General features: G+C 41.3%; 1 protein-coding gene across 2 annotated transcripts in view; it reads left to right on the top strand.

The window, feature by feature from the left end:
• RASGRF2 (Ras protein specific guanine nucleotide releasing factor 2) overlaps positions 1-26,702 on the top strand; it is a 240,834-nt gene that overhangs the window by 165,701 nt on the left and 48,431 nt on the right. For both annotated transcript variants that reach the window (XM_077866482.1, XM_077866488.1), the window contains exon 18: positions 25,994-26,100. In XM_077866482.1, the coding sequence (XP_077722608.1) occupies positions 25,994-26,100 (107 nt within the window). The remainder of the gene's footprint in view (positions 1-25,993; positions 26,101-26,702) is intronic.

Genomic DNA, 26,702 nt, shown 5'->3' with positions numbered 1-26,702 from the left:
ACTCTGTAAAATCTAGACGAAGGTCTGGACTTTGAGGAGAATAACTGTGCAGCTGAGAATTCATCTGCCCTGATAAACTCTTATGTAAACTGCGTGGAGTTACCGGTTTCATTTTTTGTTCTCAAAGTGCCTTCTCAGTTTGAAGGACACTTTATGGTCATTGTTCACCTTCTAACAGACTGCAGGTTGGCACTAGGGGTATTTTGGGTCTGATGGAAATGGTCTGTAGTTGGCTTGTGATTAGGGTTGCACAGCCCTATAAGTTTACTAAATATCAGCTAATTGCACACTCAAGATGGGTGAATTTCATGGCATGTAAATTACATCTCAAAAACCCATTAAAAATAATATGTATTTTCATTTATCCTGGTTTCAATTGTGCTAGTGACCTGTAATTTTATCCTCATATTATTACTTACATCTTCAGTGAAAAGCTGATTAGTAACTCTAGTGGTCAAGCTCAGAGCAGTGCTTGGGGAGTTTTATAGATGCTTTGGAATTTTGAATTCTTCTCTCTAGAGCAAAAGTTGATACAAGTTAAGTAGGTTCTTTTTGCACTCTCTCGGGATCTTATTATAAGGAAAAGCTTAGTTAGAACTCTGGAAGAGGCTTTATGACACCATCAGTGCTGCAGTACCCTGAACCAAAAGTCAGGGACTGTGGTTTTAGAGATGGATAAGAAAGGAGCTTTTAGTTGTACATATTCTCTTCCTGCCTTCTGTAACAATTCTTGTAACATCGAACTTAGATTAGAGTAGGTTAACTCATCTTATGCTTAAGGAATTTTCCATGCCTACTGAGGATTATTATATGCTAAAGAGAGAGCATTTATATCTGCCAGTGGTCTGCTGCAATCATTGCGTTCCCTTCATGTGATCTGAGTCCCAGATGGGTCAAGGACTCATTTCATCATTGATCATTGATCTTCGGTGATTGCATGATTTCCCTCTGCCTCTTACCAGAAGAGAAACTTCATAAATCGTGGAGTCATTTGATATTTCCGATACACAAGCAAGTTTTCATAGAGCTGAAAATTAGCTTGCTGGTAACAGAATTGGTCATACTGAGAAAAAGAAGGTCATGTGATGGCTGGTGCAGTAGGCTGCTGATTTGGTTTTATTTCCCTCATCAGAGAGCATTTCTGAGATGTGATCTTGAAAGAAAACAGCCTTTTCTCTGGGCTGATGGCGTGGAATAAGCTCTAATAAATGACCTCGCTGTGTGATTGAGATTCTGGTAAATCTTTGCCCTTGGACCTGAGTGTATGAGCCAGTTCTTAAAATCTTCAGGAGCCGGATGTGAAAATGCATCCTCTCAGGAGGATGCTGTATGTACCGGTCAGCTGAGCTACTATAGCTGGAGAGGGCCCCTTAGACAAAATATAAATATTGTTTTGTTCTTACTGTGGCTTCTCTCCACCTTGTATACAAAGAGTCCCACTTGTGAATTGTAACGTGTGAATGATTTGATGCCTTATTCAAATCCTCGCAATGAAGATACTATTGTAAACATTATTGGCACCAGTGATATCCTGGCCCGTATGGTAGTCTGATACACGCCATCATCTATCTGAATTCTTTCATTCTGTAGTCAACCTTTTTGTCTGAATCTATAGAACCATCCCTTATAGGGGTTTGGTTCTCATTTGAATGAGAGGTCAGGTTCTTCCTGGCAGACAGACCAAGGCAGGCTTTTTAAAACACTCGTAAGCTAACTGTCTTCTAAAGATAGATCAAGAGCGCTTAATGGACCCAGGACTGTCTTTGGGGTTGAGAAAGAAGCTCCTATGTGAAGTCTCCCTGCCTCTGCTGGGATTTTTGTTCTTTTCTCTTTCTTTCTTCTTCTGCATTCATTTTTTTTGGGGGGGGGGGGCAGTGGTGAGAAACCAACTGTAAGAAGCATGGGTATTTAAGTAGAAATTATGCAGGTCTGTTAGAAGGCAGGCTTCAGCAGAGCAACACTGAAGAGCCTCCAGGGGTAATACCTTTGAATGTGGGATGTACTGTTTTAATTGAACATCAGGACTTGCTCAGGTGCTGACCCCCTCATCTACCTCCAACAGCTGGTTTCTAATTGCAGATATTGAGCATCATGGGCATATGCCAAAATTTGTCATTGGGCAGTTGTTATCTGTTATCTCCTGAAGTTTGGTCATGAGGACCAAGTTAGCTATTTTCTTTGGGAAGAGATTTTTTAAAAACATTTATTTAAAAAGATTTTATTTATTTATTCCTGAGAGACATAGAAAGGCAGAGACATAGGTGGAGGGAGAAGCAGGCTCCATGCAAGGAGCCCGAAGCAGACTCGATCCCTAGACCTGGGATCACGCCCTGAGCCCAAGGCAGGCGCCCAACCACTGAGCCATCCAGGAGTCCCTGGGAAGAGATTTCTTACAGGAAACTGGGTATATAGGAAGGGCTGCAGGAGTAGGCCCCGGGCTGACCTTCCAGGAATCACTTCTGAGATACCAGGTGGAACTGACCCCCTGGGGGCTGCTGCCTCTGCTCTCCTGGGATGGTGCACAAGCAGGAGATGGCCGTGCATGCCACTGACCTGAGAAGACATGGACTTGGCCACGTCAGTGACCTGGAAGCTGCTGCCGCCTCTGTGGGCCAGGACAGTGCAGTGCCCCTGCAGGAGAGTCCTGGCTGCCAAGGCCGGGGCTGCCCGCAGAACTAGCTGCTGTTCCAGCAAACACCCTCCATCTCACTGCCACCTTCCAGGCCCTGAGCATAGGCTCTGATTTGCATTGAGAACCTGAGTTGCAGGAGATCTTGGGAAATGTCATTTTTAGTTTTGAGCCTTCCAGCCTCAGAGCACAGGAAGAAACCCCCCTCCATTTTAGCCTTTTACACAGTATCAGTTATGCTGAAAAGAACATGTGAATTTTAACCATCCTAATTCAAATACAGATATGAATATATTGGAAAAATATGCAGAAAATAGTTAAATAGGCACATAAAGTGCTCTCGGAAATTTGAATGCACCTCTGTTGACTCCCAAACTCACTAATTAAAAATATCTTCAAAGCAAGTTTTTTGCAATATGTCTGGCTATACACACACACACACACACACACACACACACACACACACAGGAACCATGCAATTAGAGGGCTCTTGTGGGTTCCCAGTTTATGTGCATATGAGTGTACATCAAGTCCTATGCCTAGAATAAGTGGCTCTTTTTTTTTTTTTCTGACCTGGGGAGAATACAGATGTATTGTGTGTCCCAGCATGAGATGCTGTGTAATCAGAGAGCTAGGCTGGCTGGCTACACCAGGAGGTGTTTCTCATTCAAGAACTCCTGTTAGGTGGGGAAATTAGCACCAACCTCTGCTGTAGTTGCTTCTCTGATGTGAATGGTACCTAATGACCTCGTGCAATGCAAAAACTCTGCTATCTCAGGAGGTTATCGTGGGGGTTAAATAAGTTAATATGTGTAAAGTGCTTAGAGTAGTGCATGGCATGTAATAAATACTATGTGAGTGATTGGTATCATTATTATTTTCTAAAAAATGAGGAGAACTCTGACTTAGAGTATTGTTATAAAGCTTAAATGAGTTTAATCCCTGGTATAAGTAAGCACTGAATGAACTTAGCTATATGGTAATAATGATCATGGTGTTTTAACTCTTTAACTCTTGGATGCTTTCCCATAGTATATTACTGTAGGCCTTTGGTTTTTTGTTTTTGTTTTTTTTTAAGATTTTATTTATTTGAGAGAGAGTGAGGGAGAGAGAGCACAAGCAGGGGCGAGGCAGAGGCAGAGGGAGAGTGGGAGGGAGAAGCAGAACTCCCCACTGAGCCAAAAGCCTGATGTGGGACTTGATCCTAGGAGCCTGGGATCATGACTTGAGCCAAAGGCAGACACCCAACCAACTGAGCTACCCAGGTGCCCCATTACCTAGGCCTTTTAACTAGAGGCCTTCTACCTCTGATGAGTAAGACAGAGTTGCTGGCTTCACTTTGAGAGAAGAGCACAAAGGCCATCTTCATTTCTTTAGGGCAGGGCATTTTCACAGTAATGCGCACATTTACTCCACTGGTTTAGCGTGCCTTACGGTTTTCCAATAGAACCCCAAGTCAAGATGTTAGTTTACTTTTGGAAAATTATTTTTCTGACCAAAATGACTTTGCACCACACTTACTCACTATGTGAATTAAGATCCCTGTCCTTAAAATTGGGCAAGTATGACGGAAAAAATAGGTTGACCTTGATGAAGTTTAGGAATCAATATAGTTCATTAATTAATATTTATATTAAATACTTTGACCTGATCTGATAGAAAACATTTTTGTACAAGTATCTGGTAGACTGTTGAATCATTTCTGGACTGTTTAATCATGTCTTGGGGATTAAATAGAAACTAATTTCAGATTTTGTGGTTTTAAGAAAGGACTTTCTGTAGCCTAATGAACAGTGACAGTAACACATGGAATTCTTGGGAATCTTCTGGTATCGTTTTGCAGTTGCATACCATTTAGTAAGTGTTGTCTTGATCAGCAAAGTATGGCTTCTGGTGGGAAGAATCATAAAGTACCTGTATGAGAGTTAAAGTCCTATGTAGTTGAGATGAAGGTGTCTGGGTGGGGCAAAGAGGAACTTTGAAGCTCTCAAACATGTTTTAAGAATTGTTAGGAATCTATTTGGAAGTTTTTAACATTAACCATTGAGCAGCCATCTCCCATTGAAATGATACAAATGGACTTTGTCTGAAATACTCCTCAAAGATATGAAAGTCAGGCAGGGCCCCACCTTACCCAGCTGAGGTAGAAGGTAGGCCAAGGATGGGGCCCAGGTGACCCTGCCCTTGTGTGCAGGGTACTTTCTTGGGGCTGAAGTTTCCACAGCTGTATTCAAGCCTTCCTGGTCCTCAGCTGCTAAACTAAAAGTACTTTAACGATACCTCAAGTCTTGTGGTTATAGACCCTGGGGAGTGCGGGATGGGAAGGAGAAGTGTGGTAAATTCCAAGGCAGGGAGGCTCAGGAACCTCCTGGCTCAGGAAATACCAAGGTCTTCCAATAAATGGAAAAAGTCTGTGTTGGTATGTTTATCCACAAATGATAAAGTTAATAAAAAAATATTGGGTTTTACAAAATAAGAGTAATTAAACAGATTGACTGAGTCCCCATTGTGTATCAGGCCCATTGCATGAAGGGAGATGTGAATCCAACTCAATATCCCAGGCCTCCAGTGTGGAACCTCAGAGTGAGGCCCAATTTCTTCAGATACTTGAAATATAATAATTTTAAGAACTGCCTCCCTGACTTTGTATCCAATATGGATCATCTCTGGAAAGTCTAACTTTCAGAGTTCCTTCGGAATATTTCCAAGAATTCCTACTGCTGTTTTTCCCCATCTTAGCTTGGCTGCTAGTGCACCCCTAGATGGGCCAGCTATCCCATCCTAACCACATGAGAGCCTCACCCGTTGGTCCTACGTGCCTCTGTGCTGATGCCGAAGCTTTGGCCAATCTACAGAAATGCTCCTGTGAAGCCCATTCTCTTCACCACCACCCCTGGAGCTGGTGCAGATTCTGTTAACTTGCCTAGATTACATGGCTTCCATCTTCCCTAAGCCCTGACACTTGTTCTGGGGTACCAGTTCCAGTTCAGACTCTCCTTTGCTTCTAGTGACTTGACTGTTAGAAGCCCCCTTCATCCTTTTCTACAGCCTGACCTGGTTCTCTCTGTGCCACATGAGTCCATCTGATGCATCCAGTGTCATTGAGCCTCAAAAAAAAAAAAAAAAAAAAAGAGAGAGAGAGAGATGGGGTTGTAATCTATTTTCCACTCAGGGAGCCTTATTCATGGATGCAATCAGATCTATGGAATTGGTGTTGTCCAGCTTTCCCAAGAAACATTCAGGATCAAACACCAGAGGATTACTGGGGCAAGGGCCACACTTTATTCCTCCTGTCCAGAGCCTTTGCCTGCTTAAAAATACTCTGGAGAGACCCTGGATAAACAAGAAAGACCCAGGCTCCATTGTCACATGTGAAGGAGTGGCAGCACTGAGGCAAGGCCTGTTTAGGCAGAAAGGTGGGATCCATGGAGATTGAGGTGCTAGAGGAAAGATCGGGGTAGGGGGGGCAGGTTGTTCATGATGCCAGGGAAGCAAGATTGTTGGACACATGGTGGGACAGCTGAGCTTTGTCCAAGGAGACGCTGAGGAAGGTGGCTCAGAGGCATCTAGGTAAGCACCTCTATTTCCCAAAGAGGAAACTGAGGACCCGAGAAACAAAAGAAGTCTTCCAAGGCCACTCAGTGAGATAAGTCCATTAAACAATTGTTTCTTCCATCACATCTCGTGCCACCCTTGCTGACGGAAGAGAGTCAGGATGGAATTGTAGAGAGATTTTAAAGGAAAGGGGAGTTGTCCTCTGATCTCCTTCATGGGGTGGTTGCCAACTCCAAGTCACAGGTGATGTGGCGAGGTTTGTGGCAAGTGAAGGGCCAGGATGAGCCTGGCAGTACGTGCTTAGAGTTGGCTGTATTGGGCTGCTAGCAGCAGCGTGGGCTCTTGCCCTCGGTGGGGAACGTGATGGATCCAGCGCTGTTGCACAAGGGACCTGGGCAATCACTCATCAGCCGGTATTATTAAACCAGTCCCCTGGCATATACACAGCAAGCTGCTCAGAGTCTGTCTGAGATCCTGGAGGGTCTTTAAAACACACACTTCAGTGCACTATCGGGTGGCGGTGATACTGTCTGTAAGATTCACAGCAGGCGCAGAATTGAAAGCTAAGGCCACAGGAGCAGCTGCAGACAAGCGTCTGCATTCCCACCCTCCACCTCTCCGTGGCCGCCTCCAGGGCACAAGAGGAAAACCCGAAGCCTGGCGGGGCAGGTTCTGATGCTGTGATCACAGACCGGGCCTTCGGAGCAACCGAGGCCGTAAGGGCGCATGATGGAATCACACGGACTCGGGATTCAGACGGAGCAGAGCCGTTCTCCGGACACTCCCAGGGTGGTGCTGCCTGGACGCACTTTCCGACTTCAGATCTCACATGAGCCTCCCGCACTGATCCTAGTAGTGTCACTTGCCCACACACTGGCATGACCGTTTCATGGCTTCTCGCTTCAGATCTCCGTGCCCCTGACCATTCTTGGCTGATGAGCTTGTCTGTTTCACAGTGAAAAACAGAGAGCTCAAGGTCAACCCTTCCACTTTGTCTCCATCCCACCCCCTTGCTCCTCAAGAACTCTTCTCATGCAGTTACCCTGTCCACCCTTAGCACCGGTTTCTCCCTCTACTCAGTCATCCTCATCAGCGTGCCAAGAGGTCCTCATTTCACCCATTTTACCAGCTACTGCTCCATTTCTCTGCTTGTTTGCAAGCAAGATGTCTTTAAACAACAACAAAAAAGATTGTATTTATTTATTCACAGAGAGAGAGAGGGAGAGACGCAGGCAGAGGGAGAAGCAGGCTTCCTACGGGGAGCCCGATGCAGGACTTGATCCCAGGACCCCGGGATCATGACCTGAAACAAAGGCAGGCGCTCAGCCACTGAGCCACCCAGGTGCCCCTCAAAGCAAAATGTCCTGAAGGAGTTGTCCATACTTGTTGTCTCTACTTCATCACCTCTGTTTTTCCCTCCTCTTGGACTTGTCCTCCGCCAGTCCTGAGATGACTTGTATCTAGGTCACTAGTGACCCACATCTTGCCAAAGCCCTCATCATAGTCACCTCTCAACAAAATTTAACACAGCAGGTCACTTCCTCCTTGTTGAAAGGCTTCTCCCACCAAGTTCACACGTGCCTGGTTTTCCTTTTGCCTTACTCTCCTCTCCCTTTTGGGTCTTTTCTTTGGCTCCTCTTCTACCAAATCTCTACTGGTTGTGGGGCCAACAGGGCTCCGTCTGGCCTTTTTCTCTGATTAAAAAATCTCTACCTAAGTAAGCTCATCCAATTGCAGGATTTTAAGGCCTATTTAAACTTAATATTGGGGCACCTGGGCGACTCAGTCAGTTAAGGGTCGGGCTTTTGATTTCAGCTCAGATCCTGATTTCGGGGGTCTTAGGATCAGCCCATGTTGGGCTCAGTGCTCATCACGGAGTCTGCTTGGGATTCTCTCTCCCTCTCCCTCTGCTCCTCCTTCCCTCCAATAAATAAATGAGGCCTTTTGGGCACCTGGGTGGCTTAGTGGTTGAACGCCTGCCTTTGGCTCAGGTTGTGATCTCGGGGTCCCGGGTTTGAGGCCCACGTCATTCTCCCCACAGGGAGCCTGCTTCTCCCTCTGTCTGGGTCTTTGCCTCTCTCACTCTCTCTGTGTGTCTCTCATGAATAAATAAATGAAATCTTTAAAATAAATAAATAAATAAAATCTTTTTAAAAAGTAAATGTTTAATACTCTCCGATTTACATCTCTAGTCTGAACCTTTCTACATGAATTTCAGGCTGTTAAATATAATAGCCCCACGGATATTGTCACTTAGATGTATGCAAGAGACATGTTTTAGTTTAAAACCAAACTTGATTTTCTTCCCCGAACCTTTCCCATTTCAGGAAATGGCATCATTATCTCCCCAGTTGCTCAGGCCCCAAACAGCAGAGCTAATCTTGATTCCTCAGTTTCCCTCAGACCCTGTGTTAATTTCTAAGAACTTCTATAATAAATTATCTCAAATAGGCAAATAAAAACAACAGAAATTTACTCTCTCACCGTTCTGGAGGCTAGAAGTCTGAAATCAAGGGAGCAGTGAGCCCCTGCTCTCTGGAGGTGCTAAGGAGGGAGTCCACCTTGCCCCTTCCGGCTCCTGGTGATTGCTGGCAGTCCCTGACAACCTTGGTTTGCGGCAGCAGAAATCCAGTCTCTCGTCTGTACAGAACTCCGCATCTGACCCAGCAGCAAGCCTTAGCCCTCCGTCTCCAGTAATTTTTACCACTCCTACCACACCTTTGTCCAAACCTGCATCACCTGGATCACTTGGACAACTGCCTCCTACCTGGTCCCTCCCACTCTGCTTCGCCCCTTCCGATCCCCACTTCACAAGGCAGCCAGAGGAACCTGTCCAACATGTAAATCAAATGATTGCGTTTATGCAAAAGCCTCTGATGGCTTCCCAATACCAGAGAACAAAATCCGGCTCTTTAACTTGGCTTGAAGGTGCCTGGTGATCTTGCCGGCTCTGCACCTTCATCACCATTCTCCGGCCCTCGTGTTCACTGGGCTGCAGGCACCGTGGGCTGTCCCTCTAGGCATGCTGAACTTCTAGGTCTTTCCATTTGCTGTTCTACTGGAAGCACTCCTCTCCCAGGACTTCATGTCGCCACTTCCCTTTCATATTCATGTCCCAAATCATGAGTCTTCTCAGAATGGGCTTCCCAACCGCCTAGCAGATGTGCTGTCTCTCTCATTAGCTCAGTTATGCTCCCCGTAGCTCTTTTTTCCAATATCTGATTTACCTTGTTTATTTGCTCATAGATTTACTATTGATTTTTCTGTGGCCTTCCAGTAGATCCTAGGTTCTATGAGCAGCTATTTGGTTGCCTGTGTCCACTGCTATATCCCCAACTCCTATAAAAAGAGTGCCACAAGATGCGTAACAAATATTTTGTGTCTGACTAAAATGGGCTACATTTGTGTTTTGTGGCTTCCCCCCTCCCAAGGTATGTTTCTTTTTCTAGTAGTAAAATCCACCATTTTTATTCATTAAAATTTTTGTATAAATTTCTACATGTTAACAACCAAGGAGAAAATGGCCTATTTCATACCCCTCCCCAACTCTAAACATCTCTGCTTTGGATTATTCAGAATATCCCAGCTAATTTGTGGCCACCTCTCCCTGTCCTACCACACCCCACACACACAGGTGCATGCTTGTTCCCAACTTTGTACACACCCTCCCCAGAGAAGAAGCTAACATTCATCCTCACCACCATGGAGAAGCAGTTCTTAATGTGCGTGTAAAATAGTATAGAAAGATTTTTTACAATGATTACTATTTTGGCTTGGGGGGGAAATTGACTTGATGTAAAGGATGTGAATATTGTTCCACATCAGTCTGCCAAGTCACACCTTAATCCAGAATAGGTAGCAAATACCCATTAGGGAATTCAAACTAACGTACCAAAATATCTTCCTCCTTCCTCCCTTCCTTTTTCAGATAGTTAGTTACAAAGTTAGGCATAAAAGAAAATGACCAACAAATTTAAAGTTGTTCCTTAAAAAAAAAAAAAAATTCTCCATGTTAACCATTTCTAGTGCATTCACTATATTTTCTTTTTTTAATTTTAATTCCAGAATAGTTAACATAGAGTGTTATATTAGTTTTCAGTATACAATGTACTACTTCAACAGTTCTATACCTTATCCAGTGCTCATCCTGATAAGGGTACTCTTAATCCCTTTCACCTATTTCACCCATCCTCCACCTACCTCCTCTCTGGTAACCATCAGTTTGTACTTTAAGAGTCTGGTTTTGTTTTGTTTTGTTTTGTTTTTTGGCTTATCTCTTTTTTTCTTCATTCTTTGGTTAATCTCTTTTTTATTTTGTTCATTTTATCTATTAAGCTCCATATATCAGTGAGATCATATGACATCTGTCTTTCTCTAACATATCTCACTTGGCATCCTGTTCCATTGATCTATGTTTTTATCCCAGTGCCATACTGTTTTGATTGCTATAGCTTTGTAGTATATCTTAAATCTAAGATTGCAATACCTCTGGCTTTGTTCTTTTTCAAGATTCTTTGGCTATTTGGGGTCTTTTGTAGTTCTTACACATTTTAGGGTTATTTGTTGTACTTTGTAAAAAATGCTGTTGGTATTTTGATGGGACTACATTAAATCTATAGATTGCTTTGGGTGGTATGGACATGTTAATAACATTTATTCTTCCAATCCATGAACATGGAGTAGCTTTGTTTGTTTGTTTGTTCATCTTTGCTTTTTTTCATCAGTGTTGTTTTATAGTTTTCAGAGTACAAGTCTATCACCCCTTGGTTGAGTTTACTCCTAGGTATTTTATTATTTTTGGTGCAATTGCAAATGGGATTGTGTTCTTTTTTTTTTTTTTTTTTTTAGGATTGTATTTATTTATTCATGAGAGACACAAAGAGAGAGGCAGAGACATAGGCAGAGGGAGAAGCAGGCTCCCTGTGGTGAGCCTAGTGTGGAACTTGATCCCAGAACCCCGGGATCACAGCCTGAACCAAAGGTAGACGCTCAACCACTGAGCCACCCAGGTGCCCAGGGATTGTGCTCTTAATTTCTCTTCCTGCTACTTCATATTAGTGTATAGAAATGCAACAGATTTCTGTATACAGATTTTGTATACTGCAACCTTACTGAATTCATTTATCAGTTCTAGTAGTTTTCTGGTGGAGTCTTTATGGTTTTCTATATAGAGCACTATATCATTTGCAAATAGTGAAAGTTTTACTTCTTCCTTATCATTTTGGATGTCTTTTATTTATTTTTAATTTTTAAAGATTTTATTTATTTATTCATGAGAGACACAGGGAGAGAGGCAGAGACACAGAGGGAGAAGCAGGTTCCCTCTGGGGATCCTGATGTGGAACTCGATCCCAGGACTCCAGGATCATGATCGGAACCAAAGGCAGATGCTCAACTCCTGAGCCACCCCAGGTGCCCTGGATGTCTTTTATTTCTGTTCCTTGTCTGATTGCTCTGACTAGGGACTTCCAGTACCATGTGGAATAAAAGTGTTAAGAGTGGACATCCTTGTCTTGCTCCTGATCTTAGAGGGAAAGCTCTCAGTTTTTTTGCTGTTGAATGTGGTGTTAGCTGTGGGTTTTTTATATATGACCTTTATTATGTTGAGGTAGTATGTTCCCTCTAAATCTACTCTGCTGAGGGATTTTATCGTGAATGGATGTTGTACTTTGGCAAATGCTTTTTCTACATCTATTGAAATGATCATATGAATTTTATACTTTCTCTTGTTGAAGTGATGTGTCATGTTGATTGATTTGAAAAGATTGAACCACCCTTGCATCCCCAGAATAAATCCCACCTGATTGTGGTTAATACTTTCTTTTAATATATTGTTGGATTCAGTTTGTTAATATTTTATTGAGGATTTTTGCATCTGTAGTCATCAGAGATATTGGCCTACAGTTCTCTTTTCTCATAGTATCCTTATCTGGTTTGGTATCAGGGTAATACTGGCCCCACAAAATGAATTTAGAATCTTTTCTTACTCTTCTTTTTTTTTTTTTTTTTTTGCAGTGGTTGAGCAGAATAGGTGTTACCTACCTTGTCTTTAAATGTTTGATAGAATTCCTGTGACGCCATCTGATCCTGGACTTTTGTTTTTTGGGAGGTTTTTGATTACTGATTCCATGTCATTGCTGGTAATTAGTCCATTCAAATTTTCTATTTCTTCCTGATTCAGTTTTGGAGGATATACATTTCTAGGAATTTATCCATTTCTTCTAGGCTATCCAATTTGTTGGCATATAATTTTTCATTATATTGTCTTATAATCCTTTGTATTTCTCTGCTGTTGGTTATTTCTGCTCCTTCATTTCTAATTTTGTTTACTTGAGTCTTTACTTGAGTAAAGACTTACTTGAGTCTTACTTTGATCTCTCTCTCTCTCTCTCTCTCTCTCATGACCCTGGCTAAGGGTTTATCAATTTTGTTGATCTTTTCAAAGAACCATCTCCTGGTTTCATTGTACTATTGGTTTTTTATATTCTATTTCATTTATTTTTGTTCCAATATTTATTATTTCCTTCTTTCTAATGGTTTTGGGCTTTCTTTGTTTGTATTTTTCTAGCTCCTTGAAGTGTAAGGTTAGATTGTTTATTTCAGATTTTTCTTGCTTCTTGAGGTAGGCCTCTACAGCTTTTGCTGCATCCCAAAGATTTCAGACTATGTGTTTTCATTTTCATTTGTCTGTATGTATTTTTAAAATTTCTTTAATGTTTTGATTGATGCATTCACTGTTAGGTAACATGTTATTTAGCTGACAAGTATTTGTGTTGTTTCCAGATATTTTTCTTGTAGTTTGTTTCTAGTTTCATAGCTTTGTGGTTAGAAAAGATGCATAGTATGACTTATATCTTTTTGAATTTGTTGAGACTTTTTTTTGTGGTCTAATACATAATCTATTCTGGAGAATGTGCACTTGAAGAGAATGTGTATTTTGCTTTTTTAGGATGGGATGCTCTGAATAAATCTGTTAGATCCATCTGGTCCAAACAGTGGTTCAAAACAACTGTTTCCTTGTTTCTGTTTGGATGACTATCCATTGATGTAATTGGGGTGTTAAAATCCCCTATTCTTATTGTATTACTATTGAATATTTCCTTCATTTTGTTATTAGCTGCTTTGTGTATTTGCATGCTCTCTTGTTGGGTACATAAATATTTACAATTGCTATATATTCTTGTTGGATTTTTTTCATTATGATTATATAGTGTCCTTATTTGTCTCTTCTTATAGTCTTTGTTTTAAAGTCTGTTTTGTCTGGTGTAAGAATTGCTACTCCAGCTTTCTTTTCACTTCCATTTGAATAATAAATGCTTTTCCATCCCTTCACTTTTCATCTGCGTGTGTCTTTAGGTCTGAAATGAGTCTCTTGTAGGCAGCATATAGATCTTCCCTTTTTATCCATTCTGTCACCCTACACCTTTTGGGTAGGGTGTTTAGTCTATTTATATTGCAAGTAATTATTGACAGGTATACACTTATTGCCCATTTTGTTACTTGTTTTATGGTTGTTTTTGTAGTTCTTCTCTGATCCTTTCCTCTTGCTCTCTTCTCTCCTGGTTTACTGGCTTTCTTTAGTGATATACTTGGATTCCTTTCTCTTTATTTTTTTTTTCATATCTATTATTGGCTTTTGATTTGGGGTTACCATTAGACTTGTATATAACATCTTATGCATATAGCAGTCTATATTAAGTTGATGATTGCTTAAGTTTGTACCCACTCTTGACTCTTCCACCCCATATTTTATTTTTTTATTTTATTTATTATTTTTTTTTATTAAAAGATTTTATTTATTTATTCATGAGAGACACACACACATACACAGAGGCAGAGACAGACATAGGCAGAGGGAGAAGCAGGCTCCATGCAGGAAGCCTGATGCGGAACCTGATCCTGGGACTCCAGGATCATGCCCTGGGCTGAAGGCAGGCGCTAAACCGCTGAGCCACCCAGGGATCCCCCCACCCCATATTTTAGATACATGGTATCATATTTTAAATCCTTTTGTGAATCCCTTGACTGATTTTTATAGATGTACTAAATTTTACTTTGTGTGCTTCCTACTTTTCTTATTCTTACTTATGATCTTCCTTTCCACTCAAAGAGACCTCTAACATTTCTTGTAGGGCTGGTTTAGTGGTCATGAAGCCCTTTAACTTTTGTTTGTTTGGGAAACTCTTTATATCCCCTTCTATTCTGAATGATGGACTTGCTGATTAGAGCATTCTTGGCTACAGATTTTTCCTTTCATTACTTTGACTATACCATGCCACTCCCCCAGTCTGTAAATTTTCTGCTGAAAAATCAGCTGATAGCCTTATGGGGTTTCCCTTGTATGTAACTGTTTCCTTTTCTCTTGCTGCCTTTAAAATTCTCTCTTTATCACTACTTTTTGCCATTTTAATTACTATGTTTCTTGGTGTGGACATCCTTGGATTAATTTTGTTGCAGGCTGTATGTGACTCCTGGATCTGGATTTCTGTTTCCTTTCCCAGATTAGGGAATTTTTCATTTATTATTTCTTCAAGTAAATTTTCTGTCCCCTTTCTCTCTTTTCTCCTGGGGTTCCTAAAATGTGAATGCTATTATGCTTGATTCTGTCTCTGAGTTCCTTACATCTATTTTCATTTTTTATTATCTTTTTCCCTCTCCAGTTTCATTTCTCTGTACTCCATGTCACCTATTCTTCTATTCCCTCTAGTCTACTATTTATTCCCTCTACTGTATTTTTAATTTTAGTTATTGAGTTCTTCATCTCTTATTGGTTCTTTTTTTCTATCTCTTTGTTGGGAATCTCACTGAGATCCTCCACTCTTTCTCAAGTTCAGTGAGTATCTTTATGACTATCACTTTAAATTCTCTAGTAAGCACATTACTTATCTCCATTTCATTTGCTCCCTTGCTGTGATTTTTGTCCTGTTGTTTTGGGATATATTCCTCTATCTCCTTATTTTGTTTAACTCTGTGTCTGTCTCTCTGTATTAGGAAAGTCACCTATGTCTCCTGTTCATGAAAGTAGTAGCCTTGTGAAGAAGAGGTCCTCTCGTGCACAGCAATGCAATGTCCTCTGTCCACCAGAACCTGAACTTGAGAAGGGTCTCCTATGTGTCCTGTGTACCCCTACTATTGTGGCTGAGCCACATTTGCCTTCAGTCCGGTCATCTGCAATGTCTCTCTTTACCTGTTTTGGGCAGAGTTTAGTCCCTGCTTTGTTAGTGGAACAATACGGGGTTGCTTTAGGCTTGAGTTGAGTCAGATTAGGAGTTTGCCTTGAACTGTAGGGTGCTTTCTCTGTGTTGCCCCCCTGGGAGACTTTCAGTGATGAACAGGGCCTGTAGCCAGACCAGATATCTGCCTCTGACCCCTTGCTGGAGCTGCAGTTGGACTGGTGTGTATCAGTTATCTTCCCCTCTTCATGGGGCAGGAGTCCCTTCGGAGCCATGCTGTTCCCTGCTGGGGCTGTATGCACACTGTCAGGCTTGTGGCACTGCTTTGGATAGGCTCTGGTCAAGGACCTACTGGAGTGGGTGGGGTGCGTGTCTAGAGGAGATGCAGGGGCTGGGTATGCAGTGTTAGCAAGGCTTGTGCAGACCTGTTGTGTGAGGAGACCCAGTGCTGGGGCCTGGCTGGTAGGGCATGTCCATTAGAGAACACAGCGAGCAGGGCATCCTGTTACCAGTTTAGCCATAGAAAGTGTTGGTGCAGGACTGGTTCCCATAGGTGTCCATGTGTCTAGACTATGGGGCTGTGGAGGGAATGGTGTCCTCAAGCTCCGTTGTTTCTGAAGTCTCACAAATATCTCTGCACCTCCAGCAACATGCTCTGAGATGAGTAAAGAAGTCTTGATCCTGTTTATCCTCGATATTTTTCTAACTGCTCTTTCTATGCTGTATCTCCAAAGGGCTATTGATCGTGCTGTCCATTTGAGGGTGTGAACTCCATTTCTTGTGGCTCTGCAGCTTTCCTGGAGTCAAACCAGCGGACTTTTAGAGCCAGGTGTTAAGCCCCACTGATTGTAAGAACTCATGAAATTATACCGCTCTTCTGTTCAAAGCCAAATGTTATAGGGATTTGTTTTCCCCATGCAGGTTCCCCATACCTGGCTGCCCAGTGTTAGTGTCTGTTTCTTTCCTCTTTCCACCCCCACAGTGTCCCTCCCTCTGTGGGCAGTCCCATGGGTTTGTTTAGCTACCAACTAAGTCTCTACCCTTCCTACCCTCTTCAGTGTGGCCTCTTCTGTACATTTAGCTGTGGAGAGTCTGTTCTGCAAGTCTTTGTGTTATTTTCTGCATTGTTTACACTCATGTGGGTGTTATCTAGTTGTATCTGTGGGAGGAGGTAAGCTTAGGGTTCTATGCTGCCATCTTCTCCAGAAGTTCTCGTATTCACTGTATTTTCATAGGCCTCTTGGCTAATACTGGTTGTGCTGTCAAGAAACTCTGACATAAGGTATTCTATATCTTGATTTTCTTTTTTTTTTTTTAGATTGCTGTATCTTAGTTTTCAAACTGGTTCAATTTATTGTCTCCTATGAACCTGCGTCACCTCTCACTTTCTAGGCTATTTATTTCCTTCTTGCCTCAGCAATAATCTTGAAAAGTTATTATGCTTACTTGGTGGCTTCACTTCCCACTGACTCCTCAAATGCCCTCATTCTGCTTGGGGAGAAGTTACCATCACCTTCTTTACTGGCAGAATGTTCTTGTTGCATTTCTATGCCAGCACAGAAGCTGATGGCAACAGCAGTGGGAGGGCTTAAGATTAGACAGCAATAAACAGTAGCACCTTGCACTTCTTGGGAGCAATCATTCAGGTAGTGTGTTTCAGTAGGAAGAGCCTGGATTTTGGAATGGGATCATCTGGCCATGGATTTTACTATCTGTACCTTTGCGTGGCTACTGGACTTCTCTGAGCCTGAGTTTTCTCATCTGTAAAAGCAAGGAATATGTTTTCTGGAATTGTGAAAATAGAAATAATACACAAAGGTTTTTGTAAGTTTTAAGTCTGGTATATAATCATTCCTTTAAGAATCTAGACAGCTCAGGGGCACCTGGGTGATTCAATCAGTTGAGCATCCAACTCTTGATTTAGGTTCAGGTCATGATCTCAGGGTCATGAGATCAAGCGTCGCATCGAACTCTGTGCTGGGCATGGAGCCTGCTAAAGATTCTCCCTCTCTCTCTCTCTCTGCTTCTTTCCCTCAAATTATGTACCTGTTCTCTTTCTCTAAAAAAAAAAAAATCTAGACATTTTTAAAAATCCATAAAAACAATGCAGCTGACAGTCTTACTTATTTCCTTGAAAAATGAAAGCAAATGAAAGAATATTGATTTTGCCATTCCTCATGTATTTTTTATCACATAACAATAAGCCTGCTGAGCTGCTTTTCCTCAGTCTAGAAAAATATGTTTTTTTTATTGTTATGGTTAATTGTACTTAGAGAGAAAACCTCAGGTTAATATAAGGAGAAGAACTTAAAAACAGAGATAAGAACACACTTGTAAGTAGGTAAAAACAAACAACAAAAACCACTATGCAGCGTTTGTTCATTGTCTCATGCATATCTCAGCAATAGAACACTGTTCTCATGATGTTTAGCATTGTATATATGCAAATCTGCTTGTCTGTACTTACCTATTTTTTTCAGTATACTAGCTTTGTGATCTTAAGTAATTTATTCACTTCATATCTAGGAAAATATTTTATACTTGGCTCAGTGTACAGTAAGGAGTCATTAGAAGTACTTGTACTGAGACAATAACAATAAAAGGAATATTTAAGGTCAGTTTGAAGAGGCAAGCAACTTGCTCATCTGCAGGTTTCGAGTTATACATTTTGGTGTTTTACTTGTTTGGAGGCTATCATTTCTCCATTTACAGAGCAAACTCCATGAGATCAGGGACCACATCGCTTATTCCTACAGCACCTACACTGTACCTGGAACAAAGTAGATGCTCTATAGGTATTGATTGAATAATTGAATTAGGGTTGGAGGAAGAATAGAAGGACAGAGAATGAAAGGAGGACTTACCTAGGAGACAGTAGCTACTACACATGTGTGAAGAACGTAGACTTAGCATTGTGGCAGAAGAGTGGAGAAAAGGGGATAAATCTGACAGATGCTACCAAAAAGTTAACAGTAGTTGTTGACTGAATGGGAAAAACAAAGGAGAGACAGAGAAGAGTGAGATTTTCCCACCTGAGAAGCTGAAACTGTGGTTATCCCATTAACTCAATAGGAAAGTTAAGATGGGGAGGAACTTGAGAGCAAGAAACATACATTGAATTTTTGGGTGTACTTCTTATTAGGGTAGAATGTGTCATTAGGTGGAAATCTCTCATAAGAGTCTTGAAATGAGGGATTTGGGGGCATACAGGAACCGGAGGTGTCACGTTGGAGGGCATAGAAAAACCATGAGACAGAGTTATGTCCCTGAGGGAGTGAGAACTGAATGGAATCATCTGGAGCACAGACCAAGAACCAAGGGATGAGGTAGTGGTGGAAAAATTGGAGGATTGGGCACAGAGTGGGGAGAGTATTTGGTGACAGAAGCAAAGGGGGGCACAGTAGGAGAAGAAGCATCCTTTGCTTGTTCCTGCAGACATGTTTCAGAGTAAGGAACACAGTTACCCAGGATTTCTGGAAGATTCATGCAGGTGGTTTAAACCTGCATGGAGGTATACAAACCAATTATATGACATTTTTTGAACAATATTTACTAGATTATGCAAAGCATATTGATAACATTGATGTTATTGGAGAGATCGAGCTTTATTTGTATAAAGTGAAAAATGATGATCATTGATAGACTTTTCTTAATTCCCTCACTGATGTGGACATTAAAATGATCACATTGCAGTTATTCAACAAGCTTAAATTTATTAAGACCAGCAGTGCTGGATAGTGGGGATAAAAACACAAGAAAGAGGTCCTGGATATAAAGTAACCAATAGTTAGCATTTACTTTTTCTCCTGGGCAGCCCACCACCATGGACCACTGATAACATTATAACCTCTAAAAAAAAAAAAACAAAAAACAAAAAACCAAACAAACAAAAAAAACATTATAACCTCTGTGGTTTTCAGCTCTTTGTGAATGTACTCTAACTTTCCTCACCAATTCTGAAGGATGGCTTAAAGATACTTTGCTGAAATTAATAAGAGCTCCACAGTCCAATTCTGGGTGATCTACTTCTGATGTTAAAATGAGTATGCTCAAGAACTTCTTGACTTTTATAGTTTGTCCTCTGGAGCCTCAGGGTAGCTCTTACTGGACTGACCCATGATCCACCTATGTGTAATCTTATTTCCATCTAACATTATTTTGCTTGCCTCTTACATAGTAGGCAATGAAGTTGGCTGAGCGTCATACCATTTGAAGAATAAAATGAAACTTTCCCTTTTCCCCCCCTATTTTTCAACTTCCTTGTCTCCCTCCCCACTACTTTATTGTATGGTCTGGTTGTGATAGATTTCAAATGTGTGGTCATCACAGTAATACAGTGAAAGGATGCCTTAACTTCAGATATAAAGCACCTGCAGACACTATCAAATAGTTTCTGGAGGGAGTGATGCGATTTTTATTAAGAAAAGTTAACTGCTGAGTGCCTGTGTGCCAACCTGGAGGGCCTACAAAGATGCTTGAAATGAAATCCCTTCACCACGGAGTGTCCATTTAATGAGAGAGGTGTCACATCTGTCAGTTGCTATGAGGGATGGCGTGGCTCACAAGATATCTGGGGGAGGGACCATAAAGTTGAATCTCATTCTTAAATTCACATGAATGGGGGTTTGGTTCTTAGCACTTTCCCAGATGGCTTTTGTTGCTCACATTAGTTATTTTGACCAGTGCCTACAAATGAAGAAGAATTTACAAAAATTGGAAAGACGGGAATCTTGAGATGCTGGTGCTCCAGATGTATGTATTTATAAAAGAAACTCTCCTGGTATATGTGGTTTCATTGTGCTGTCACACTTGACAAGTGAAAGATATATAAAGCCCTGCGGAGATTTTCTATTTGCTATTCCAAAGAATGGCACAAGAACTCCTTGGGGGTGGATCTGTGATTCTAGGATAGAATGGCTTCCACATGGATGTTGTCACCAATGAGCTGTGTAGTTCATGCTTAAATTCAGAAATAAATAGTGCCCAAGCAGCCCCCAATTTAGATGGTGGCTTAAAATAAGGAGAAAATCTGATGGGTGATGGAAAACTGTTACTCTGATCACATAGCTTTAAAGTCTGTGAAAAATGGGGAGACAAGCATATCTGATTAGGTGAGAGCACATGGGAACCCAGTTAAGGCATTAATTTCAGTTCATAAATAAGCAGTAGCTCCTTTTATAAAACTTAATCTATCAGCATTTGCTACAGGTATGCCCCTCAGAAATATGGTTCATGTATCTGGTTTAGGGAATTTCTAAATTGTTGCTGGTTTAAATAGAATTGAGAGAGTATTTCTCTAGAAAATCAAAGGTCTCCATCTGTTGATCAAGCAGTGAGAAAGGCTCTTCAGGAAGGAAATAAGTTGATGTCCATCACATCCTTACTGCTTTCACATGTGCTTATAACTAGCTTTCTGTCAAAGGTATTTAGTAAGGGCCACTGGATCAGGGCGGTGGATGGATGAAGCCACCTCGAGGTGCGAACGTAATTATAATAAATATGATTTCATTGAGTACTTTGTTTTACAAGAATTATTTAATATTTAACTTAACTTTATGTGGTTTATCCTGCCCATTTTACAAGTTAGGAGACTGAGCCACAGAGAGGTCCAGTAATTTGCTCTGGACTTTACTTCTTGTTCATCCTGGAACCATATAGGGCTGGCCTGCCTTGGGAAGGGCACAGAGGAATGTGGGTCTTTGGAGCCTTCCTTCCCTAATTCTCCACATTCCTGCAGCACTTGGAAGGGCGGTCCTGCCTGTGGCTGGTCCTGCTATCCTAGTCATTTTTCCTACTAGCTGTAGATTGCTCCAGCTGCCCCAAGTGCCCATTTTTGTTGCTGGAGATTGCTTAAGTGAGTACCTGGTCACTTTCCAAGAGGATGTTGAGTACTACAAGTGGCAGCAGGTGATAAGCCCCAAGCAGCAGGGATACTGAGAACTTACCAAGCTATGATCTCTACAGAAAAGATAAATAATGTGGTAATTAGAAGGAGGTATGCAGAACATCCAAACAGTGTAATCAAATCCTAACCTAAATGGTAATAGAGGTTGAGATTTGAATTTATGTAAATATTTGAAATTTTATAAAGAAAATCCCTTAAGTGGACTTTTAATGTGTGACACTAAATAACTTGGAGAGCAGAAGAATGTTCCTTGCCTTTTATTTTGCCTGTCTTTGAAAATAAATTGCTCTGCCACCCACCCCTAACACAGCCCAAAGAGACCAGTAGAGAGAGATGCTTTTTCCAAAGTACATTAAAGGAGTAGCAGCAGCTCTGTTAAAATAGCTTTTCTTTCTTAACATTTCACTTTGATTTTGATATTTCTGTTCCTTCCTCACTCCCATCTTCTGTTCTCATCTCATTGATTGGTCATCCTTATATATGCAGGTGGGGGGCCCTGCCCCATTACCCTTTTTCAGTGTTCCAAGAGCTTTTGGCTTTCATCCTCTAGCAACATGATGGTGCCTTATTATTCCCCAGCTCTCACTCCAGTTGAAGTCTCTAGTATGGTTGATCTGAGCCTTCCCATCTACTTCACTCATTCCCCATACCATTTCCTATCCTTTTCACCTGCCTTTCCCTTTATAGATCATCAGTATATCCTCACCAGTTGCTTCAGTGGTATATTTGTCTGGGAGTTCCATCATTTTGCAGTTTTTCTGGGTGTGGTTTTCATTTTATCTATCCTGCTTAGGATTCATTGCAGTTCCTGAGCCTGAAGATTCATGTCTTCCATCGAGTCTAGAACAATTCTTTTCCTATATTGTCCTTCTGATTTTTTGTTGGAACTTCTCTTTCCTCCATGTCTTTTAATACCCTTTTTTCTGCTTTCTCTCTTTAACTGCTTGTGCTGCATTTGAATACTTTGCTGAAATCTTTTTAAAATCTCTTTCTACTTTATTGTTTGTTTATTCAGTGAGGTCTATCTAATCAGTATTTATCTATCCTTTGAGTTTTTTATTTCATCTATTTTTCTAACAATATTTGAAAGAACAATTATATTAGCTTGAAGAAGTTTTATGTAGTTCTTGTAAAATCTGACTTTAAAAATTTTTTATTCTTTTATCATGTTTTCAGTTCCCACTTTTATATCATTAGTCTTTGTAAACGTTTTAATTTTAGGATGTTTAAACTGGATCTATATGATAGTACTGGTACCTGGAATTCTTGGTAATGGTGGAGGGGTGGGGTGGGGAGTTCCTTATCCCTGTTTCTACTGATCTGTGTTCATGACAGAGAGTGTTCATGACAGAGAGTTTGAGTGTTTTGTAATTTTGGATTGTGAGTTTTTCTTTGGGGATTGATTGATTGATTTCTTATAATCCACTACAGGCTGAGGTTGAGTTTCTGTCCCTCCAGAGAGGTTTTGTGTATACTTTTGTCAGGGGTCTCAGGATTATCACTGGCCTGGGCCACTTTGTAGCTTCACATTTAGAGAGACAGACCACCCAATAGGGGCTTAATATGAGCTTCAAATCTACATAAAGTGGGCTGTTGGCTGTGAGTTCTCAGGGAGGCTTTTTTCCCCACTGCCACTGAGATTCAGGCTGAGACAGATAAGCTTCTTCACTGTCTCCTGTGCACTTAGAGCACTTTTCCTCCTAATCTACTCTTTCACAGACAGACTGGTTTTTTGTGAGTTCTAGCTTTATGTGGGAGTTTCAATTGACATTCTCTCACCCATACTTCATGAAGGTCCTGAAGCTTCTTCTCCTGAACCACATGGATTTACAATCTAAATCCTGTGTTACCCAGACTGGTGAGCTGCTTTCCTCTTGGGGCGGCTAGCATCAGTTCAGAGGCTTGGTTCTGGTTCAGATCTCTGTGTGTTTGACCCTAGAAAATTCCTTATTTTCTTGAGAACTCAGCTATGCGCTTTAAAAGATATGTATTGTATTTTACCCAGAATTTATAAGCTTTTAATAGTAACAGATTTTTTAAAAAGTATCTATTCTGCCAAGATCACATCATCACTGTCCTCTGACAGTGTACACTAAAAGGTAGAAGATGACTGTCGACATCCAAAGAGCAATATGGAAAGGGGGCCTCTGCGCTCAAAAAGTTCATAGATCTTTTTTGGTCTAACTCATTCATAAGCACTGAGGACTGTTCATTTAGTCTTTTACTCCATCATCTTTACGTTCAAATCACATTCACTATGTTTTTAGTAAATTTGTGCTTTCCAGGCTTTCATTCATTTATTCAGCAGATATATACCATGTACAGCATTGCTACACGCCAGATATGTGCTTGTTGTGCTCAGCAAAAACATACCCAATCCCTAGCTACATAAATAAATGTAAAATTGCACATGTAACAAATACCAGAAAATAAATGTGCATGGTGCTGTGAGATCCGTTGATTTTGTTCAACTCAGGCTCAACTGGGGAAGTGAAATAAACAACAAGAGCTTTCACTGAGTGAAAAGGGGAGCGATAAATGTGTCAGGTCCAGGGCAGTATGTATAAAGGCCCTGGAGTGTGGATGAAGGACTTAAAGAAGGGTGGTGAGATAAAAGAGGAGAAGTGAGAAGAATATGGTTCCAGAAAAGGCTGAGAAGGAGCTAGGAGTCTAACTGTGAAAGACCCTGTGGGCTGTGTTAAGGAATTTTTCTGTTTATCATAAGTGTCATTGAAGGGCTTTAGAAGGGGGAATGATACATATAATTTGGCTTTGGAAAAGATCTTTCTCATTTGAGGGAGGAGAACAGAGCTGAGGAAGCAAGAATGACAAAGGAGACCAGTTACAGGACTATTGTCAGTAGACCAGATTGAGAGTTGCTGGTAGCTCAAGGTCAATTTTGGCTTTGTAGAGTTGAAGGTATGGACAGATTTGAGATTTACTTACCAGATAAAATTATTAGGAAGAAGCCGAGTGTTGGGCCAGGGACAATTCCAAAGTTTCTAGCGTATATAAGTGGATGGCTAGTGATGTTCCTTTAATGAGATAGGGAACACTGGATAAGGTCAATGTTTGGTGGAAAGGCCATGGTTTTTTCTTCTTTTACAGATTGGGTCTGAGGGTTTTGAAATATTTAAGAGGAAAATATCAAGAAGCAGTTGGATGTATGGATCCAGAGCTCAGAGAAGAGATTTGGGGATATAAATACATAAGGATTTGCTTATAGGTGTCCATCAGATGAGCTTTCCAATGGGGAGATGATGGATATCGCTTGGATATAGGGACATGCAGGTTACTAGTGACCTTATCAGGAGCTGTTTGGGTGGCAAAATGGGGTGAGAAGCTTGGAGTAGGGTGTAGAGCATATAGAAGATGAGGACATGGAATTAGATGAGTTTAGACAACTTTCAAGAAGTTTGCCAGTGAAGTTATATAAGGCTTGCATTCATTTTTAAAGGAAACATGTCACTTAATTATGATGGGAAGGTAAACATTTTTAAAACAGAGACTCAATAGAAAAAAACTTAAATAGTTTCTTGAGAGTGAAAAGGTGGCCAAGAAAAAGAGACCTATACTGGCAAAGAGAGGAACCAAAGACACTCAACCAACACTGAAGTGTATGTCCTAAGAGCAAGCATTTATTGAGCTCTCACTATTGTACCAAGTGCCATTCTAAATGCTTAATCTGTATTAACTAACTTAGTCTCCATGGTAACTCTGTGGGGTAGGTGCATATTAGCTCATGCAGGACATGAGGAGACCAGTGACAGAGAGGCCACCACTTGCCAAGGTAGAACAACAGGGATTTGAACCCAGTCTGGCTGTTCATGGAGTTCATGTTCTTAACCACTACGCTGTCCTGCTTCTCTAAAAGTGGGTGCATAATAAGCTATTTGTCTCATCTATGAGGCAAGATATGAGCTAATCCATCTAAAATACTGAAAATGTTATTGGGATCCCTGGGTGGCTCAGCAGCTGTCTGCCTTCAGCCCAGGGCGTGATCCTGGAGACCCGGGATTGAGTCCCACGTCAGGCTCCTGGCATGGAGCCTGCTTCTCCCTCTGTCTGTGTCTCTGCCTCTCTCTCTCTCTGTCTCTCTCATGAATAAATAAATAAAATCTTTACCAAAAAAAGAAAGAAAAGAAAAGAAAAGAAAATGTTATTGGTTGTGTAATGACTTTGGGGCAAAAGTATAAACTAATGTTCACTTAAATGATTTGTTAAAACTTTCTTTAGCTTTATGTTCTAGAACAAGGCAGGCGTAAATGAAATGTCATTACATCAGCGTTAGCTTTCACCAGTGGCCTTTAATAAATGTGTGCACATAATTCATTTAATTGCACCTGTATCTGTGTGGTAGCCTCACTGTTGAGGGTATAATAGGTAAGTAAGCAGAATTCACAACGGTCTGAAGCCATTCATACCTCTCTGCCAAGGTGTATTTGTGAGTGTCCACTAACCAAGGTCCTAAGATAAGTGACCTTTTCCAGATTCCTAGGGATTGGCTTTAATATATGTGTGTGGGGATGCCAGGGTGGCTCAGTGGTTGAGCATCTGCCTTCCGCTCAGGCTCTGATCCCGGGACCCAGGATCGAGTCCCACATCGGGCTCCCGGCATGGAGCTGCTTCTCCCTATGCCTGTGTCTCTGCCTCTCTCTCTCTCTCTCTGTCATAATAAATAAATCTTTAAAAAAAAATAATGGTGATGCATGTGTTTATTCTTTTCCTAAGGATTTAACAACACTGAGAGGACATGTGACAAAGAGTTTATTATTCGAAGAACAGCCACCAATCGAGTCCTGAATGTCCTCCGTCACTGGGTCTCAAAGCACGCACAGGTAATTTATTGGCATTGCTAATGACTTTCAAGGATTATTTTTTTAAAAAACCAAGCTTCTAAGTTGTTATATTTGTAAAATGCCTTCTGAGTCTTAGAGTTAGAGAAACCTTGGAATGAGAACAGAAAGGGAAGAAATGGGATAGACCTTTGGATCAAAGTAAACATGTGCCTGTTTGCCAAATATCCACTGTCTCCTATCTGGCATGACGCGAGGTGAAGCAGGGCTCCTCTCTTTCCTGATCTTATGAGGCAGCAGCCCCCGGCTGTGGGTGCTGGAAGCGCTGGCCTGTGCCACCCAGGGAGTGCTCTTCATAGGGCTGTCACCGTAGGTGGGATTGCGCCAAGTGTGGCCGTGCTGGGGGTAAGCAGAAGGTACTCATACCCCTCAGGTAAACAGCAGGTGCCCTTGGAGATTAGAGCACTCTGGTGTCTGGTCTGGAAGTATTTTCTCAGGCTGATTTAGAAGGTATGTAGCTTCATGTCTTGGATGTTCTGGTTCCTAATATTCTTTTTTTAAATTGCATCATGCTGACAGGACACCTACTTGATAATTGTTTGTGTGTTTTCAGTATATGTTCGTAAAATTTACACCCATTTCAT

The sequence above is a fragment of the Canis aureus genome, chromosome 2 (genome assembly GCF_053574225.1).
Source record: "Canis aureus isolate CA01 chromosome 2, VMU_Caureus_v.1.0, whole genome shotgun sequence".
In the NCBI taxonomy this organism is placed as follows: domain Eukaryota; kingdom Metazoa; phylum Chordata; class Mammalia; order Carnivora; family Canidae; genus Canis; species Canis aureus.
Note: the sequence above shows the minus strand (reverse complement) of the source record. Positions and strands in the feature narration are given on the sequence as shown.